This window comes from Podarcis filfolensis (assembly GCF_964270895.1).
Source record: "Podarcis filfolensis genome assembly, chromosome: 2".
NCBI classification, from domain to species: Eukaryota; Metazoa; Chordata; class Lepidosauria; order Squamata; family Lacertidae; genus Podarcis; species Podarcis filfolensis.
Genome location: NC_139605.1, coordinates 8025497 through 8045039, shown reverse-complemented (window position 1 = coordinate 8045039; position 19543 = coordinate 8025497). Strand labels below are relative to the sequence as shown.

General features: G+C 47.5%; 2 protein-coding genes across 2 annotated transcripts in view; both read left to right on the top strand.

The window, feature by feature from the left end:
- The window catches only part of LOC310756746 (uncharacterized protein), a 1375527-nt gene that overhangs the window by 1003907 nt on the left and 352077 nt on the right, over positions 1 to 19543 (top strand). The window lies entirely within an intron of this gene.
- On the top strand, positions 5549 to 17075 carry LOC310756851 (uncharacterized protein). The gene is made up of 4 exons (XM_083601708.1): positions 5549 to 6231; positions 9357 to 10309; positions 11700 to 11778; positions 13713 to 17075. Exons 2-4 carry the CDS (start codon positions 9587 to 9589, stop codon positions 14432 to 14434), a joined length of 1524 nt encoding a protein of 507 aa, XP_083457834.1. The 5' UTR covers positions 5549 to 6231; positions 9357 to 9586; the 3' UTR covers positions 14435 to 17075.

Genomic DNA, 19543 nt, shown 5'->3' with positions numbered 1-19543 from the left:
TCCACTTCTGTCTATCTATAGGAGTTGTTAATCGATTTTCAGGTCCCTTAACTTCAATGGGTCTACTTTGAGTTAGGACTAGCATTTGCTCCAGAGTAGACAGAGAGAGGTTTCCCCCTCTCTTTCCTAATACCAGAAATTTGGTATTAACCCAGTGAGGCTGAACCGTGAAGGACTTCTTCGCGCAGCACAGTTAAATTGCAGAACTTTAAAAGAGGATTGGACAAATTCATGGAAGATGAAGGAGTTCTCTTTTAAAGCACATTCAGATAGATAGATAGATAGATAGATAGATAGATTCTTTATTGTCATTACACACGTGCAACATTGCACAAGTGCAACGAAATTGGATGCCATCCCTTAAAAACAACAAAAGCAAAACAACAACAACAACCCACAAACCACATTCCAGCCACACCCACACCCCCACCCATCAATCTCCCAAATCACACTATCGAGTTACAGCATTCAAAAGGGCCACAGCTCTCGGGTAGAAACTGTTTTTCAGTCTATTTGTCCTTGACTTGATGTTTCTATATCTCCTGCCAGACGGCAGTAGTGCAAACAGACTGTATCCCGGGTGAGATGAATCCTGCAGGATGTTGTTTGCTTTCCTAAGACAACGGGAACCGTACAATTCTTCCAAGGATGGGAGAGGTTGACCAATAATCCTTTGTGCTGTGGTTATGACCTTCTGGAGCACCTTCCTCTCCCTAGCTGTACAACTGGAGAACCAAGCACAAATACAGTATGTAAGAATGCTCTCTATGGAGCCTCGGTAGAAGGACACCAGCAGTCTCTCACTCAGATTGTTCTTCTTTAAAAGTCTGAGGAAATAAATTCTCTGCTGGGCCTTCTTCACCAGAGCAGTGGTATTTGCGCTCCAAGTCATGCCCTGATCGATAGTTACTCCCAAAAACCTGAATTCCGCCACCCTCTCCACCCGTTCCCCATTGATATACAAGGGCTGAATGTCCGCCTTTTTTTTCCTGTAATCCACCACTAATTCCTTGGTCTTAGCCGTATTAAGAGCCAGATTGTTCTCTCCACACCAAACACAGAGCCGCTCCACCTCGTCCCGATAGGCGGACTCATCCCCTCCTGAAATGAGCCCTACCACCGTAGTGTCATCAGCAAACTTGATGATTTTGTTGCTGGAATAGATGGCTGTACAGTCATACGTATAGAGAGCATAGAGCAGGGGACTCAACACACAACCCTGTGGTGAGCCGGTGTTAAGGCTAAGGGCTGTGGACATATGTGACCCTACTCTAACCCTCTGAGAACGTTCTGACAAAAAATCCAAAACCCAGAGACAGGTGGAGTTGGAGAGTCCAATCGCCTCTAGCTTGGACACCAGTCTATGGGGGAGAATAGTGTTAAAAGCTGAGCTAAAATCCACAAACAGCAGCCTCACATAACTCCCCGGCTGCTCCAGATGGGACAGAGCAGCATGGAGAGTGGTGGTGATAGCGTCCTCTGTGGATCTATTTGCCCTGTATGCAAACTGGTAGTTGTCAAAAGTTGATGGAAGACAGGAAATAATATGACGGCGCACCAGTTTCTCAAAACACTTCATGATGATTGGAGTCAGTGCAACTGGTCTGTAGTCGTTCAAACTACTGATTGTGGATTTTTTGGGCAGAGGGACAATAGTTGACGACTTCAGGCAGGGTGGGACAATAGACTGGTGTAAGGACTTGTTGAAGATCTTAGTAAAGACCCTCGCCAGCTGATCCGCACAGCCCTTCAACACCTTTCCAGTGATGCCATCAGGTCCAGCCGCCTTCCTCGGATTCACCATCCTCAGTACCTTTCTCACCTCATGCTCCTCTACCGTGAATGAGGGGCCCCTAAGGGCTGGTGGCTGTAATACCGGCGTCTCAGGTGGCTCCTTCTCGAAGCGAGCAAAGAAGAGGTTAAGCTCCTCCGCCAGCAAAGGGTCACCGTCGACAGCACCAAGGTTAGGTTTGTAGTTGGTAATGTGCTGAATCCCCTGCCACATCTGTCTTGTGTTGTTGCTCCTTAAATTATCCTCAATCCTCAGCCTATAATCCCGTTTTGCCTGTCGAATGCCCCTCTTCAAGTTTGCTCTTGCCACACTGTAAAGCTGCACCTCGCCTGACCTGAAAGCCCTGTTCCTTTCCCGCAACAGGCCCTGGACCTCTCTATTCATCCAGGGTTTCTGATTGGGATAAAACCGGATGGATTTGTTTACTGTGACAGTGTCTGTGCAGTGATTGATATAGCACAGAACTGCCGCCGTGTGCTCCTCCAGGTCTGAACGATCGAAAATATCCCAATTAGTTCTCTCAAAACAGTCCTGCAGCTGGTGAATAGCACCTTCAGGCCAGATTTTAACAGATTTTAATATTGTGGGAGCCCGTTTCCTGAGTGGGATATATGCTGGTACCAGGAACAAAGACATATGGTCGGACTGGCCCAAGTGTGGCAGCTGTAAAGCCCTATAGCCGTGATTTACATTCGAATAAACTTTATCTAGTGTCTTGTCCCCTCTTGTGGGACATTTCACATGCTGATAGAGCGTTGGGAGCACTGTTTTAAGTTCTACATGGTTGAAGTCTCCCGCAATGATGTGCACAGCTTCAGGATACTTGTCTTGCTGGCTGCTGATAAGGCTCTGCAGGCGTCCCAAAGCCAAGTTGGCATTGGCATCTGGTGGCACGTACACACCAGTTAACATAACAGCTGTAAACTCCCTAGGGAGATAGGCTGGTCTACATTTAACAGCCACATATTCCAAATCCGGTGAACAGTGACTGCCCACAGTCTTAGAATTATTGGACCAGCATTTGTTCACATATACGCACAGCCCCCCTCCTCTAGTTTTTCCGAAGTCCATGCCTCGGTCATGACGATGTACCACCCAGCCTTCCAACTGAATAGCTGTGTCTGGTATGGACGGTTGAAGCCATGTCTCAATGACAAATAAAACGCAGCAATCTTTTACAAGGCTGTTCTTTGCTGCCTGCAACCTCAATTCATCCATCTTGTTGGCAAGAGATCTCACATTGGCAAGAAATATGCTGGGGAGTGGTGGTTTAGATGGACTCCTCTGTAATCTTACCAGGACGCCAGCCCGACAACCCCGCCTTTGCCTCCTGTCTCTACGCCGCCTTCGCCTCCTCCCTGGAGGCATAGTAATCCATGGAGAGCCCGGCGGCCTGGCTACTCCCACCGGAACGTTATCTAGGCGAAAATAATCAGCTCTTACAGCTTGTTCACACTGTAATCCGACCTTCAGAAGTTCCTGCCTGCTGTAAATCTTTCTTGCCCGGTCAGACATACTCGGACCAAGTAAAAATAATAAAAACAAAACAAAACGCTAAGGGAGAGCACTAAGCCGCAGCGTCTATGCGCGCCGCCATCATTCAAAGCATTTAAATAAACATTTGCAATTTTATTTACAAAAAACAAGAAACCTAACAGTATGACAATATAGAAGTATATAGAAACACCGTTGATGGAATCTTTCGAGGAGCTGGAGATGGCGTTTATAAGTGGTCCATGTTTCACAAGCATATAGTAAGGTTGGTAGTACAATAGCTAGGTAAACAAGCATTTTGGTTGCCCTGCAAATGTCCCAAAAATTTTTACACATCATTTGGGAAGACAGGTGAACTAATATCGGTGTACTGGAAGAAGCAAAGATCACCAGAGTCGAAGCAATGATTCTTCAACATCAACTTTGTTGGACCAGTCTTGTTGTGCAGATGCCTGATGATCATCTCCCAAAGCAACTACTCTATTCCAAACTTAAAAATGGAAAGCATAATGCTGGTGGTCAACAAAAGAGGTTTAAAGACTGTCTCAAGGCAAATCTAAAAAAATGTAGTATAAACACTGACAATTGGGAAACACTGGCTTGCGAGTGCTCCAGTTGGAGAACAGCCTTTACCAAAGGTGTCATGGGCTTTGAAGACACTCGAACTCAGGACACAAGGGAGAAACGTGCTAGGAGGAAGGCACGCTTGGCAAATCCACACCGGGTTTAACTCCTGCACGGAAACCAATGTCCCCACTGGGAAGGAAGTGTGGATCCAGAATTGGCCTCCACAGTCACTTACGGACTCATTGTTAAAACCGTTTTAATGGAGGACAATCTTACTCGGCTATATATGTAATGTAATGATTATAGATAACGTTACGGGTGGGAAATCAATAAAAAATATTTTTTTAAAAATAAAATAAAGCACATTCAAAGCACATTCTTTCCCTCAAAGAATTCTGGGCGCTGTAGTCTGCGAAGGGATTCTTGGAACTGTCACTCCGCAACAGATAAACTACAGGTCCCAGAATTCTTTGAGGGAAAGATTGTGCTCCAAATGTCTTTTAGATCTATAGTGCGTAACACAGCTTTAAAGCACATTTTAAGCCCACAAACAATCCTGGGAACTGTAGTTTGTTAAGGATGCTGGAACTGTAAACTCTGTTGAGAGGTAAACTACAGAGACCAGAATTCCTTGAGGGAAATCAAGTACTTCATATAGTGTATGCAGGTAGCCAAGGATTGCAGCTTAAGTTATTTGGCACCAAAGCCTTACTCTGTAAAGTCCTAGGTGCCTTTTGTACATGTGTTTATTGGAAAGCTGATCTAAAAAAAATGTGCCTGGCAGCAGACAACCAAACATAATTTTTAAGAATTAAATTAAATTTATAATTGAATTATTTCATTGATTCATCACTTCTGTACGTGTCAACCCAGAAGTAAGCCCCAGTGAGTTTAATGGGACCTACTCCCAGGTAAAGCCTGCAGCCTTAATTGACTTTTTTTTTAAAGTGTTCCAGTTATCCAGGTAAACAGGGTATTTCTCTATGCCTACTGGCAATACAGATTTGATTGATTGATTGTTAAATTTATATGCTGCCCTATCTCCAAGGATCACAGATTTTTTCAATGTCTGATGTAGATTTTTTTCAATTTAGTTGTTCTGTATGGGACAATAAAGATTATTGTATCGTACTTTACAATCCTAGTCTGTACCTGTGCTCAGTTTGAAATCTTTCTGCCAAACGGAATTGTTAGTAATTGTTGTATATATGGCATTGTATTTACATCCGGAATTGTTTCTACGTTTCTTCATTTATTAATGGCCTTTGACAAAAATGCCTCAAAGCGATTTAGACATAGAAATATTTTTAAAAGCAGTTTAAAAAAACAACACACACCTGAAAATAGGTTTCAAAACCATTCAAATAATGAACATCGAAGGCAAGAGGCTTTCATCCAGTTAGAGAAGCTTGTGGAAAGAAAGAAAGAAACAAACAAAAATTGTCTAAGGGGCAGAGCTTGAATGACCTGATGGGATTTTTGCTTTTTGACATATTTTTATTTTATTTTATTAAATCTTTTTCATACTACAATAAAATACTGCACAAATATTGAGGCGTATGGCCAAATTTTTACCAACATGCAAATATCTGGCTCATTTAAGACTATATGGAACCTGTGAGGGAACTCACAACTGGAGAATACTTTTATTTATATAAATCTTTATTATTTGCAAAGGGAACCTCTCCCTTTAGAGGCTATTATTATCCCTTTAGAGCTGTGCTGCATCTTTGCACTTTTTTCCTTCCAGGCTGTGATGCTTTGCGGCTTAAATATTTCGCGCTTTGTTTTCTTTCCTTTTGTTACTTTTGTTGCCTGTAGCGAAGAAAATGAAAATAATTCAGAAAGGGAAAGGAACAAAAAATGTCTTCATTTTTTTCTTCTTCTTCTGGAAAACACAGCAGTCTGAAAAAGGAATGCAAGTCCGCAGCATGGAATTGCTTTTAATTGTTGATGTTCTCTCTTCCGGATACTTTTAGGAGGAAACGGAATTTATTTATTTTTAAGCCGCACCTGTTGAATTTCTGCCTGCTTCGTACAAGACCTGCCGGATAGCAACCTGGTCTACTGAGGCGGCAGCTGCAGGCGTTTCAAGAGCCCCTCCTGCTTCTCTTGGAGCTGCAGGTTTGAATTTACCCAAGAAGGGTTAACCCAATAGATCTGGTGACAGCTGCTAGAGAGGCCGCAGACATCTGGGAGGAGGGAGAAATGCAAAAAAAAGAAAGACCAGGGAGTCCCTTCCTTTCCTGTTCCGCCTTCACCCTCCATTCCTTCCCAACCTTTTGCACAAAGTAGCTTCATCTCCCTCTTTTAATTCCTCCAATCGGCAGTTCTGGGGTGGTTGCATTGAAGGCGCCTGAGAGGCTGGGGCTGCTGAAGTGAGTAAAAAAATTAATGCAAATATTCCTATTATTTTTTTGTTCCGTTCATCTTTGTGCAATGCAATGCAAGGGAGAGGGAGGGAGCCAAGCAAGGGGGTGAGGGAGGTCTGCTGTCGCTCAGGGGCAGTGCAGCTGCTCTGAATGCAGAAGGCCCCAAGCATCCTCATTTAGGGCTGGGAATACTCCTTTCCCGAGAGCTGCTGCCAACCAGGGTAGGCGATGCTGAGTTGGGCACCCTGGCTGGTCAGTCGGTAGAGCATGAGACTCTGCCATCTCAGGGCCGTGAGTTTGAGCCTCACCATTGGGCAAAGGATTATTGCATTGCAGGGGGCTGGACCAGATCGCCCCCGGGATCCGATTCTGCAATGCCGTGATTCTATGACTCTGTTTACGGCAGCTTCCCATTTAAACAGCTCTTCCATTAGGACCGTGAGGACTGGAATCTTCACTCTGCCTTTAAGGAAAGAGATAGAGTACCTGCTTGGCATGCAGAAGGCCTTGGGTTCAATCCCGGACATCTCCAGGCAGGGATTGGGAGAAACCCTGGAGAGCTGCTGCCAGTCAGTGCAGACAGTACTGGGTTAGATGGGTACTTTGGCTTTTTATTGCCATAGCTCATGCAGAAGGTCGTGGGTTTGATCCCTACTGGCTTCTCCAGGGATGGGAGAGACTCCCCTGCCTGAACGCTGCAAGAGCTGCTGCCAGTCAGTGTGGATGTAGAATCATAAAGTTGGAAGGGACCCGAGGGTCATCTAGTCCAACCCTCTGCAGTACTGGAATCTTTTGCCCTACGTGGACCTCGAACCCACGACCCTGAGATTCAGAGTCTCATGCTCTGCCGACTGAGCCAACTCTATCCGTTCTGCGGTAGGTGGACCTACGGTTTGACTCAGCTTCCTAATCTCAGTGTGGGGTCGCCAACCTGGTGCCCACGGACACACAGGCCAAGCCTTGCGTGGCATTCCTGAGGACTCTTCTTTCCCTCCTACCAATCAGATAGGCATGAACAAGGCTGTGCCTTGTAGCAGATAGAAAGACGGGTGTTTTATTTTTATATATTTATTTTTGCTCCACCTTTTCCCCTCTGACAAGGACTCAAAGCAGCCTACAGATAAAAATTGCCAATGTCCCTGGCCTGGCCTGGCCTTGAAAACAGGAAAAAGTCATGGAAGTAGTGTGGCACATTCACACCACCCATTAAAAGCCCTATCAGTGAGTTTAACCATTCTTATAGAGTTGGAAAGGACCACGACGGTCATCTAGTCCAACCCCCTGCGATGGAGGAATCTTTTGCTCAGTGTGGGACTTGAACCCAAGACCCTGAAATTACTAGTCTCATTCTGTACCAACTGAGCTACTGTGCCACTTTAGACAGGTATGGCTTCTTCCCCTAAAGAATTCTGGGAACTGTAGTTTGTTAAGGGAGTTGGTAGGAGACCCCCTATTCCCCACATTGCCAGGGTGGTTTAATAGTGCCTTCTCACAAGGGACTCTGAGAATTGTAGTTCTCTGAGGGAAATCGAGGGTCTCCTCTCACAGCATCTTGGCAAACTACAGCTCCCAGAATTCTTTGGGGGAAGCCACAAACGTTTAAAGTGCTTTAAATACATGTTGCTGCACTGCCTGGGAAAATCGGCTCCCCCACTCCAAAAGTCTTGGAAAATGTTAAAATGCTTTTTTTGTAGCTAATTGCTGGAGAGGTGGGGAATAAGTGAGAAGTTATTAAGTGCAGTTTGTGGTTGTGTATTTCTGTATTAAGTGCAGTTTGTGGTTGTGTATTTCTTTGTTTAATTTATATCCTACCTTTTTCTCCAAGGAGCTCAAGGTGCCACATATGGGCCTCTTAGGAATGCGGGTGGCGCTGTGGTCTAAACCACTGAGCTTCTTGGGCTTGCCGATCAGAAGGTTGGTGGTTTGAATCCCCACGGCGGGGTGAGCTCCTGTCGCTCTGTCTCAGCTCTTGCCAACCTAGCAGTTCGAAAGCACACCAGCGCAAGTAGATAAATAGGTACCACTCCAGCGGGAAGGTAAACAGCGTTTCCGTGCGCTCTGGTTTCCGTCACGCTGTCCCGTTGCGCCAGAAGCGGTTTAGTCATTCTGGTCACATGACCTGGAAAAGCTGGACTTCCTGATTTTTTGTTCTTCCCTTTCATAGGTCCTATTGTCCACCTTCTCAACTGCATATCGTTTCATAATCCACATTTTATATCTCTCCATATTGTCCATGATGTTTGCTAGGAGTGTTATTAGAATCTGGCTAATGTTTTCATCTGGTTACAGTGGTCTCCTAGATAAATTATAAATTTCCCCCATTCTTTTTAAAAGTTCTTGTCTTCTTCGTTGCTGAGCTTTCCGGTCAAGTTAATGCCATTTCAGCATAATCTGTCAGCTTTGCTTGCCATTCCTCTCTGGTTGGGGGCTTTGTCGTCTTTCAGTCTCTGGGCTAGTAGCATCCATGCGGCATTAAAAGTCTTTTCTGTTCCTTTGGGATATTGGTACCTATATAATAATAATAATAATAATAATAATAATAATAATAATAATAATAATAATAATTTATACCCCGCCTATCTGGCTGGGTTTCCCCAGCCACTCTGGACGGCTTTCAACAGAATATTAAAATACAATAATCTATTAAACATTAAAAGCTTCCCTAAACAGGGCTGCCTTCAGATGTCTTCTAAAAGTCTGGTAGTTGTTTTTCTCTTTGACATCTGGTGGGAGGGTGTTCCACAGGGCAGGTGCCACTACCGAGAAGACCCTCTGCCTGGTTCCCTGTAACTTGGCTTCTCATAGTGAGGGAACCTCCAGAAGGCCCTCACAGCTGGACCTCAGTATCCGGGCAGAAAGATGGGAGTGGAGACACTCCTTCAAGTATACTGGACCAAGGCCTACAAAAAAAGCTTCTGGTTTGTTTGTTTTTTACAAAGGTTATCTTAATGTTTTATTGATTTATTGATTTAAATATGCTGTAAACCTCTTTGAGACTTTTATTAAAAATATAAAGAAGTATAAAAATTTAAAAATAAAATAAAAAATTAAAAAAATTTCCAATTCATTATCTCCTCCATTCTTTCCTTTCTCTCCCCCTGCTGCTACGATTTTGTGCTTTGTATCCACAGGGCAGTGACCTCTACGCATCAGGACCACGTGCAAATGACCGCTGGCTGCAGGATCCCTTAGCCAAACGGCAGCATCTCTGTCGCCCCACACACCGCAGGATCACGGAACGGACGGCGGAGCCGAGGAACCTTCCTCTCTCTCTCTCTCTCCCACGGCGGTTGGTGTCCCTCTAGGCCGACGGCTGCCACTGGGGCTCCGGCAGGCCTGAGATGGGATAAGGCCCCTACCAATGGCCTCCAAGAAAGCCGTTCCAAAAGAAGGAGGTGCGCCGCCAGCCCTGCGCCTCCAGGCCTCTCGAGAGCCCCGGGTGAAAATGGAGGAGAAGAGCCTTGCCTGCGGTGCCAAGCCGGCCGAGGGGGCGAGGAAAGACCCTCGTTCGGCACCAGCCGGTGGCGCCCGGGAGTTCCTGAGGCGGGTGATGCCGCAGCAGATCAAACAGGAGCCGGACGTGGGCTTGGCCCAGCGCTGGGAAGCCCAGTGGCAGGAGTTCCTGAAGGTGGTCCAGTCCCCTCATGCCGGGTGGGGGAGCCCGCCGCTGCCGGAACTCGTGGCCTTCAAGGACCCCAAGGGCTTTCCGGCCTCGGGTGGGGCGGCCCCACAGGGCTTCGTGCGGGGGGTCGGCTGGAAGGTCAAGGAAGAGGTCCTAGAAGAGGATGCAGCAAGCGCTGAAGCCCAGCGCCACCGGTTCCGGCACTTCAGCTACCGGGAGGCCGAGGGGCCGCGGGACGTCTGTGGGCGGCTCCGGGAGCTGTGCCACCAATGGCTGAAGCCGGAGAGGCACACCAAGGAGCAGATCCTGGAGGCGCTGGTCCTGGAGCAGTTCCTGGCCATCCTGCCGTCGGAGATCCAAGGCTGCGTCAGGGAGCGCGGGCCGGAGACCTGCGCCCAGGCGGTGGCCCTGGCCGAGGGTTTCCTGCTGAGGCAGCAGGAGGCGGAGAGACCCCAACAGCTGGTGAGAGGAAGGGGGGGGAATGAACAAAAAAACCCTTCTTGGTTCACATTTGTGCCATATTTATTTATTTATTGAATTTACGTACCGCTCTATGGCTGGGACGTGGGTGGCGCTGTGGGTTATACCACAGAGCCTAGGACTTGCTGATCAGAAGGTCGGCGGTTCGAATCCCTGCGACGGGCTGAGCTCCCGTTGCTCCGTCCCTGCTCCTGCCAACCTAGCAGTTCAAAAGCACATCAAAGTGCAAGTAGATAAATATGTACCGCTCCGGCGGGAAGGTAAACTGCGTTTCCGTGCGCTGCTCTGGTTCGCAAGAAGCGGCTTAGTCATGCTGGCCACATGACCCGGAAGCTGTACGCCGGCTCCCTCGGCCAGTAAAGCGAGATGAGCGCCGTAACCCCAGAGTCAGCCACAACTGGACCTAATGGTCAGGTGTCCCTTTACTATCTTATAGTGTGGTGGTTTGTTTGATTTTTCTGTTATTTGTTTGTGTGTTTGTATGTTCGTTTACTTGTATGTAAGTCTGTTTTTCATAAATGTATTTATGAAAGGTATTTTTTTAAAAAAAAAAAGAGTGGAGGGAAACCGCAAAATTATAAATCAGTAAGCCAGCAATTAAGAGTGCCGGAGTAAGATCTGGGAGAGTAGGGTTCAAATCCCTGCTCAGCCACGAAGCTCACAATCCCTGTCTCTCAGCCTAACCTGGCCTTGCATGGTTGTGGTGGGGGTTAAAGGAATGCAAATGAATTAAAAAATTAAATCACAAGAGTTTGAAGAGGGCCCTTAGATGCCGTCTAGTCCACCCCCTGCTCAGGGCGGCTAACACCAGTAAAATTACAATAAAAACATAATGGGGGGGGGGGGAACCAATTTAAAATACAGGTTAAAATGCAATTTAAAATGCGGCCTCATTTTAAAAGTAGCCCGTAGACTGAGCGTCAGACTGAGTCCAAACCAAAGACCAGGCAGAACAGCTCTGTCTTGCAGGCCCTGTGGAAAGACGTCAAGTCCTGAAGGGCCCTAGTCTCTTGTGACAGAGCGTTCCACCAAGTCGGGGTCAGTACTGAAAAGGCCCTGACCCTAGTTGTGCTGTCCTTGGCTCAAGTGACTTTTCTTCTTTTAAGTTCTCAAGTCCTTAACATAGCTCAAAGCTAACCTAGCCTAAACTAGCCAGAAAATCACAGTCAGTCCATCATTTGAAAAATAAGACTTTAGAGCTGTCTTGCCCCCAAATAGTGACTGTAACCTTGGTTGGGGTTGCTGGGAGTTATAGTTCAGTACCCAGAGGGCCTGAGGTCCCCTACAAGCAGGTCTGTTGCTCCGGCGAAGGTGGCTGGGTTTGTCCAAATCTCTTTGTGCTTCACTTTTAACCAGCGACCCTTCTTCGCAGGTTCTAGACTCCTTTGAAGAAGTGACGGTGAATTTCCCGAGGGTGCAGCAAGTTTGCCTGGGAGCTTCTCGGAAACAAGGTAAGAACGGGGACGCCCGGCTTGTTTCTTCGTTCCAGGTGGGGTGGCCGTGTCAGCGGCAAAAAGGACATAGGGGGATGGACTGGGCAGCAAGGGCATTAAAATACAGAAGGCTAAAGAGGTATAAAAGAGAATTGCTGAACAGCAATTAAACAACAACAACAACAACAATTTATTATTTATACCCCGCCCATTTGGCTGGGTTTCCCCGGCCACTACAATAGAATTAAAGCAAGATAAAAACGGATTTATTTTTTATTTATAGCTAAAAAACAGCACAGTGCTATTTAAAAAGCCCATTCACTTGAAAAAATTGGTCAGTCTGCAAAAGCCTGTTGGGCTACAACAATCTTCTCTTGCCAGTGGAAAGACGACAAGGAGAGCCAGTCTGTTTGATCATTCCCTTCCTTTCTTAATTAAATTGGTAAAGTTCGCAGGCTGGGAAGGACTTGCCCAAAAATTTATTGACAGCTGCACGAGTTGTTATAGCTAGGAAGTGGAAGGGGCAAGGTGAATATCAAATGGAAGAATGGTATAAAGAGGTGTGGGATATGGCCATTGATGATAATATGTGCTATTAAGGTAAGACGGGGAATACGCAGGAGAAATGATTCTGAGGAGATAGGGAAGGTGTTTGTAGAATTTGTACTGTTAAAATGGAAAGGGGTCAAACCATCGCAAGAGGTGTTGAAATTTTGGGAGGTTGGATGGTTACAATGGAATGGTCTCAGTGGTGGGGTGCACATTTTTATTTCAATTTTTATTTATTATTATTACTTTGCCAAAATAATAAATATAATTATTTTTTAATAATATAAAATAAAATGGCAAATTATTATTATTAAGCTGCAGAATATAACTCCAAAGAGAGTCAGTGTGGTACCCTCAGACTATGCCCAATTTCTATCAACTGTAGTCTCCATATTCTCCTCCCCTAAAGCACATCATCCTACGCAGCAGTTCTGAAGTTGAGCAGGGGATGGACTAGATGGCATCTAAGGGCCTTCTTCAAACTCTTGTGATTTAATTTTTTAATTCATTTGCATTCCTTTAACCCCCACCACAACCATGCAAGGCCGGGTTAGGCTAAGAGACAGGGATTGTGAGCTTCGTGGCTGAGCGGGGATTTGAACCCTCCTCTCCCAGATCTTACTCCGGCACTCTTAATTGCTGGCTTACCGATTTATAATTTTGCGGTTTCCCTCCACTCTTTTTTTTAATAAAAAATATATATCTTTATTAATTTAAAATAAATACATTTATGAAAAACAGACGTACAAACAAGTAAACAAACATGCAACCAAACAAACAAATAACAGAAAAATCAAACAAACCACCACACTATAAGATAGTAAAGGTAAAGGAACCCCTGACTATTAGGTCCAGTCGTGACCGACTCTGGGGTTGCGGCGCTCATCTAGCTTTACTGGCCGAGGGAGCTGGCATACAGCTTCCGGGTCATGTGGCCAGCATGACTAAGCCGCTTCTGGTGAACCAGAGCAGCGCACGGAAACGCCGTTTACCTTCCCGCCGGAGCAGTACCTATTTATCTACTTACACTTTGACTTGTTTTCGAACTGCTAGGTTGGCAGGAGCTGGGACCGAGCAACGGGAGCTCACCCCCTCGTGGGGATTCGAACCGCCGACCTTCCGATTGGCAAGTCCTAGGCTCTGTGGTTTAACCCACAGCGCCACCTGCGTCAAACAAACATACAATCAAACAAACAAATAACAGAAAAATCAAACAAACCACCACACTATAAGATATAAGAAGATTAATATAATTATCATCATATATACTCCTGGTATTGAACACAATTATAAAATTTATAGAGAAGAAATTTAAAACTGACTTCCAATTAACCTCACTGTACTTTGTCTATCCATTACGTTATACCGCACAGTTACATCTCCACTCTTTTCTTTGGTTCCAGTGGGGAGCAGACTGCTCAGTGAACAGGAGAGGGAGGTCCTTCTGCAACAGCGGGAATATCTCGAACGGGAGAACCCTGGCGGGGCGTTGGTGCCAAAGCCACGCGGGAGCCTCTCTCAGCACCACGAGCTGGGGAAGGCCTCTGAGAACCAGCTGCGGGTGGAGAGGCACCTGACCAAGCGCCCGCCGGAGGCCGTCCCATGCCGGGTGGGCTACAAGGACCTGGGCGAGATCCTCTTCCAGGAGAACCAGCGGCAGAAGCGGTGCGTGGTCCTGCGCCGGAGAATCCACACCGAGGAGCGCCTGTACAAGTGCCAGGACTGCCGGAAGAGCTTTGACCACCGCTCGCACTTCATCCGCCACAAGAAGATCCACACGGGCGAGAAGCCCTTCCAGTGCGCCGACTGCGGCAAGAGCTTCAACCGCAACTCCAACCTCACCACCCACATGAGGACCCACACGGGGGAGAAGCCCTACAAGTGCGCCGACTGCGGCAAGAGCTTCCGCTGGAGCTCGGACTTCATCGTCCACGAGAGGACGCACACGGGGGAGAAGCCCTACAGCTGTGCCGACTGCGGCAAGGCTTTCCGGCGCAGCTCCAACCTCACCGCTCACGAGAGGACGCACCGGGGAGAGAAGCCCTACAAGTGCTTGGACTGCGGGAAGAGCTTCACGCGGGGCCTCTATCTCATTGCGCACAAGAAAACGCACATGGGCGAGTGAGGGGCATGGTTTCTCTGGGGGTGGGTGGGGTGTTTCGGCATGACCCACATTTTGGATGGGGTAGGGGGCCGGCTTCGAGCTGCACCCATCTAGCAAGGCAGCGATACAGGAGGGCTGTTTCTTCAACACCCTGCTTGGGAGCTTCCTGGAAGCATCCAATTGGCTGGGATCCCGGATGCCAGACTTAGACCCTCTTGGTCAGATCCAGTGGGCTCTCCTTGCGTTTTCTTCGTGTGAAGATAAAACCAGGCGGCTGCGTCATTGAACTGCAAACGGCCAGGCCTGGTTTTGGACGCTTGGCAACCTTCCGCTGCTCTAGGCAGCTGCCTCATACCAGGTTGTGCTATAAGTCGGTCTAGTTCGGTATCTTCCACTACAGAGAGGGGAAACAGATGAGGCTGGACTCCCAGATCAGCCCCAGGCAGCCTGGCTCAATGGTCAGAGGCGACCAGAGTTCTTATTACAGTGGAACCTCGGTTTTCGAGCATCTCAGAAGCCAAACAATTCGGAACCCGAACGCCGAAAACCCAGAAGTAATTGCTTCCGTTTTCGAACATGCCTCGGAAGTTGAACGGCTCCCAAGGCGCGTTTTTCATTTCTTCCCATTGACTTTGCAGCCAGCCCATTGATCCTCTGTTTTTGAACGTTTCGGTCTTCCGGAACAGATGACGTTCAAAAACCGAGGTACCGCTGCATTATTATCGTTCCAAATTGTATCGCCTTCCACGCATGCAATGTACAAAATTCAAGGACAGCAGCAGAGAGGTGGTTTAAAAAGACACAGACCAGAACATGAATTTAAAAACTCTAAACCACACACTTGCTACTTCAGGGAGCGTGCGGCCCCATTCAGGGCAGGCAACTTAGCAGCTTCCTGGACTGGAGAACCTCTCACTTTATTAACCCTCCCCCTCCCTCCCACTGCATCCAGGCCCCAGTCCTGGGCCTTCCCAGCCATTCCCAATTCAGATGTTTCAGAGAGACAGAGTTAGGCATGGATGCTTAGTTTCGATGCCTGCGTTGTGGGGCGGTTGGACTAGATGGGGTCCCTTCCAACTCTACAATTCTGTGATTCTATGATAGCTGTCGTAGTCCAAGCTGTTGTAGTCCGATGGCATCAGGAGGGCCACGCACCCATCAATGCCAGCTCTGAACAGCCAAAGCTCTCCAGGCAGAACATCTTCCCCATCATTGACTCCTGGAGCCGGGAACCTTTGGCCCTCCAAGTGTTGCAGAACTACAACTCCCATCAGCCCCAGGTGGTACTGCCCAATGGTCAGGGGTGGTGGGAGCCGTAGTCCAGCGAGACTTTGAGGGCGCCAGGTTGAACACTGGACCTTCTGTGTACAAAGGGGTCCAGCTAAAATTCCTTTGCTAGACCGTGGCAAATCTCCTTCACCCACCATTTTGGGGGGAGGCATCAAATTCAGCTTTCATTTTAAAGAGAAAACTAAACTGAGTGACAAAAAGCAAAGTGTGTTAAGGGTTTAAAAGTTTAAAAGTTTGTGGGCAAAGTCTGGAGAAGCCTCATTAGCTAGAAAAGGGAGTCCATAGTGTTTCTAGCGGCTGTCTGTCATGTGGCCGAGAAGTGGGATAAATTTCTGCCGTGTATGCAAATATATGCAAAGGAACTTCCACTTTTTGGCTACTGAGGCTTAACGTTAACTTCTTGCTTTTAAAAAATACAACGCTGCCCTGATTTGACTGAAACGACTGGGCTTGCACAGGAGGAAGCTAATCTGCCCCAAACAATGTGCCACTAAAAGCCAATTTCAGCCCCCAGATTTATTACTATTTATTTATACAGTGCAATCAAAAGTACACCACGGTTTACAAAACTCAGGCAGGTTTTTGGCAACTGGTTGTAGCAAATGCTCATGGTGGTTAGGAATAGAAGCTGAACACCAGATATTTTTTGGGGGGATGTGGGTGGCAATGGAGGAAAGACAAGGTGAGTGGGCTGTTGCCTTTTTGTTGTTGCCTCTGGGGTTCTTGGAGATGTCGTAACTGGCCACTTTGGGAAACGGATGCTGGACTTAAGGCCTTTGGCCTGATCCAGCCTGAAATTTTGATAAGTGAAGATGACCAGCTGAGGTGGGTGGGGGCCAGGAAAAGTGATGGAAAACGTGGACATCACAGCGCTCCCTTTTCCCCCTCCACCTGTGAAATGGGTCTAAAAAGCGAAGCAGCACGAGGGTCGGAAATGCATCTCATCCCCAGAACTCAGCACGCGAGAGAATCTCTCTGGACCTTAAAGGACTTCTTCCCTCTGAGGCGTGGGCTAGGCCCTTCCGTTGCATCCCGAGATAGTCCTACTTATATCCAAAACCAATGTAGTCAATATTTATGCCTTGTATTTTCAAACACTTGCTCTTTCTTCTTCTGCCCCCCTCCCCCTTTCTCCTTACCTGAGAATTTCCCTCAGGTTTTCAACCTTTGATTCCCAGGCAATGTTAACTTCCCTTAGGTGGTCTTGTAATAAATTCTTCCCTCTTTATGGCAACATATATTTATCTCTGTATATCTATATACTTGAAAAATGATGGCTGAGTGTATCTCCTACCTTCGTTTGTTTGATTTTTTAAAAAAGACAACTAATAATAACAACAACAAGTCGAGATTAAACATTCTTTTTTCAGTCTGCTTTTGTGCCTGGGGTGTTAACAGCAAGGGAACTGGGCTGTGGTTTTATTTATAAACCCTTGTAAGGAGATCCATGACGTGTTGGCAGAGGTGGGGGGAAAGCCCTGGCCCTCCAGATGTGGCGGGTTGTAGTGGTTAGTGTTTTAGGATCCAGGAGATGCGGGTTCAAATCTCCCCGGCCGTGAAGCTCACTAGGGTGAGCTGGGGCCTGTCACTGCCTCTCACAGTGGTTGTTGGAATTAGATGAGGAGCAGAAGAACCAGGTATACCAACTTGAGTTGCTTGGGGAGAGAAAAAAGTGGGCTATAAATGCAAATAAATAACAAACTCTCATCATCCCTGACCATTGGACATGCTGGCAAGGGCTGAGTCAGAGTCCAACTGCAGCTGGAGGGCCCCAGGTTCTCCCTCCCTTTGGGAGCCCTCATGGTAAAGGGACCCCTGACCATTAGGTCCAGTTGCAGACGACTCTGGGGTTGCGGCACTCATCTTGCTTTATTGGCCGAGGGAGCCGGTGTACAGCTTCTGGGTCATGTGGCCAGCATAACTAAGCCGCTTCTGGCAAACCAGAGCAGCGCACAGAAACGCCATTTACCTTCCAGCCAGAGTGGTACCTATTTATCTACTTGCAATTTGACATGCTTTCAAACTCGAACCGCCGACCTTCTGATAGGCAAGTCCTAGGCTCTGTAGTTTAACTCACATCGCCACCCGTGTCCCTTAGTTGAGACTCCTTAGGGTAGTGATAAAGCGGGATATCAAATCCAAACTCATCTTCTTCATCTTCTTCACATCTGACTCTGATGTTACGTCAGCCGGACCAAAGATGCATCTCTCTCCCAGTGATTTGGCCACGCTCTCCCCATCGGACTTGGGCAGATCCACAAGCACAGCACTGCCCCCCCTGTTGCACCAGCCACTCTGCTGTGGCCCGGCCTAGGCCTGAAGCCCCACCGGTCACCAGGCCAACCATTCCCTTCAGGCTCCTCAGCACCGCCGCCATATTTCTCCCCGGAGGCCCCCCCCCCAGCGCATAGTTAAACTATGGAACTCACTTCTGCAGGAGGCAGTGAAAACCACCAAGGTGCTATTTTCAATTAGAGAAAGGTGAGTTAAGGAGACACAATAGAAGTTTTTTAAATCTATGCATGGAGAAAGCAGGTGGGTTTTTCTCCCTCGTAACACTAGAAGTCATGGGTATCCAATGAAGCTGAGGCACACTCTGCCAATGTTCAAGGACTCTCTCTCCTTCGCTTTGACAGACTGGCCCATGCCATGGCAAAGGTGGGCCAAAGACCAAAACTCTAGTGAGGCCAGGTTGAAGTTAAGGCCGACCACAGAGGTGGAGGGGACTGCATGCCTAACTGGAGCAGTAGGAATGGAATGGAGCATCCCTGAGGGAGAAGCGGAATGGAGTATCTTGGACGGCATGGCTGGCATTCTAAGAAGCACAGCACACTGCGATGTTTTCTTGCAGGGAGCCCCTGTCATTCCACAAAAATGACATTTCTATTTATAATTCTCATTAGGGACCAGGAGTGGCTTTCTCCTGACACAAAGCCAGCTATCTCCACTTTAATGTAGGGGCTGTGCACTGCAGAATGTCTGGACACCATGGCAGCTCAGAGAGAACCTCCCTGTTCAGAGGTAAAGGTAAAGGGACCCCTGACCATTAGGTCCAGTCGTGGCTGACTCTGGGGTTGCGGCGCTCATCTTGCTTTATTGGCCGAGGGAACCGGCGTACAGCTTCCGGGTCATGTAGCCAGCATGACTAAGCCACTTCTGGCGAACCAGAGCAGCGCACGGAAACGCCGTTTACCTTCCCGCCGGAGCGGTACCTATTTATTTACTTGCACTTTGACGTGCTTTCGAACTGCTAGGTTGGCAGGAGCAGAGACAGAGCAATGGGAGCTCACCCGTCGTGGGGATTTGAACCGCCGACCTTCTGATCGGCAAGTCCTAGGCTCTGTGGTTTAACCCACCACGCCACCCACATCCCTCTGTTCAGAGATACTATACCTTTAAGGGGCAAACATCAAGCATCAACTTCCTGTGTTTGCTAGAGGAATTGGATGGATTGGATCAGGGGTCAGCAACCTTTTTCAGCCGTGGGCCGGTCCACCGTCTCTCAGACCATGTGGTGGGACGGACTATATTTTGGGGGGGAAATATTGTGCCTATATTTGTGCCTATGTCCCACAAATAACCCAGAGATGCATTTTAAATAAAAGCACTTTCTACTCATATAAAAACACCAGGCAGGCCCCACAAATAACCCAGAGATGCATTTTAAATAAAACCACACATTCTACTCATGTAAAAACACGCCGATTCCCGGAAAGTCCATGGGCCAGATTTAGAAGGCGATTGGACCACATCCGGCCCTTAGGCCTTAGGTTGCCTACCCCTGGATTTGATGCTAGTCTAGATGAGATCCAGAAGGGAACCGGACTTGGAACATTGTGT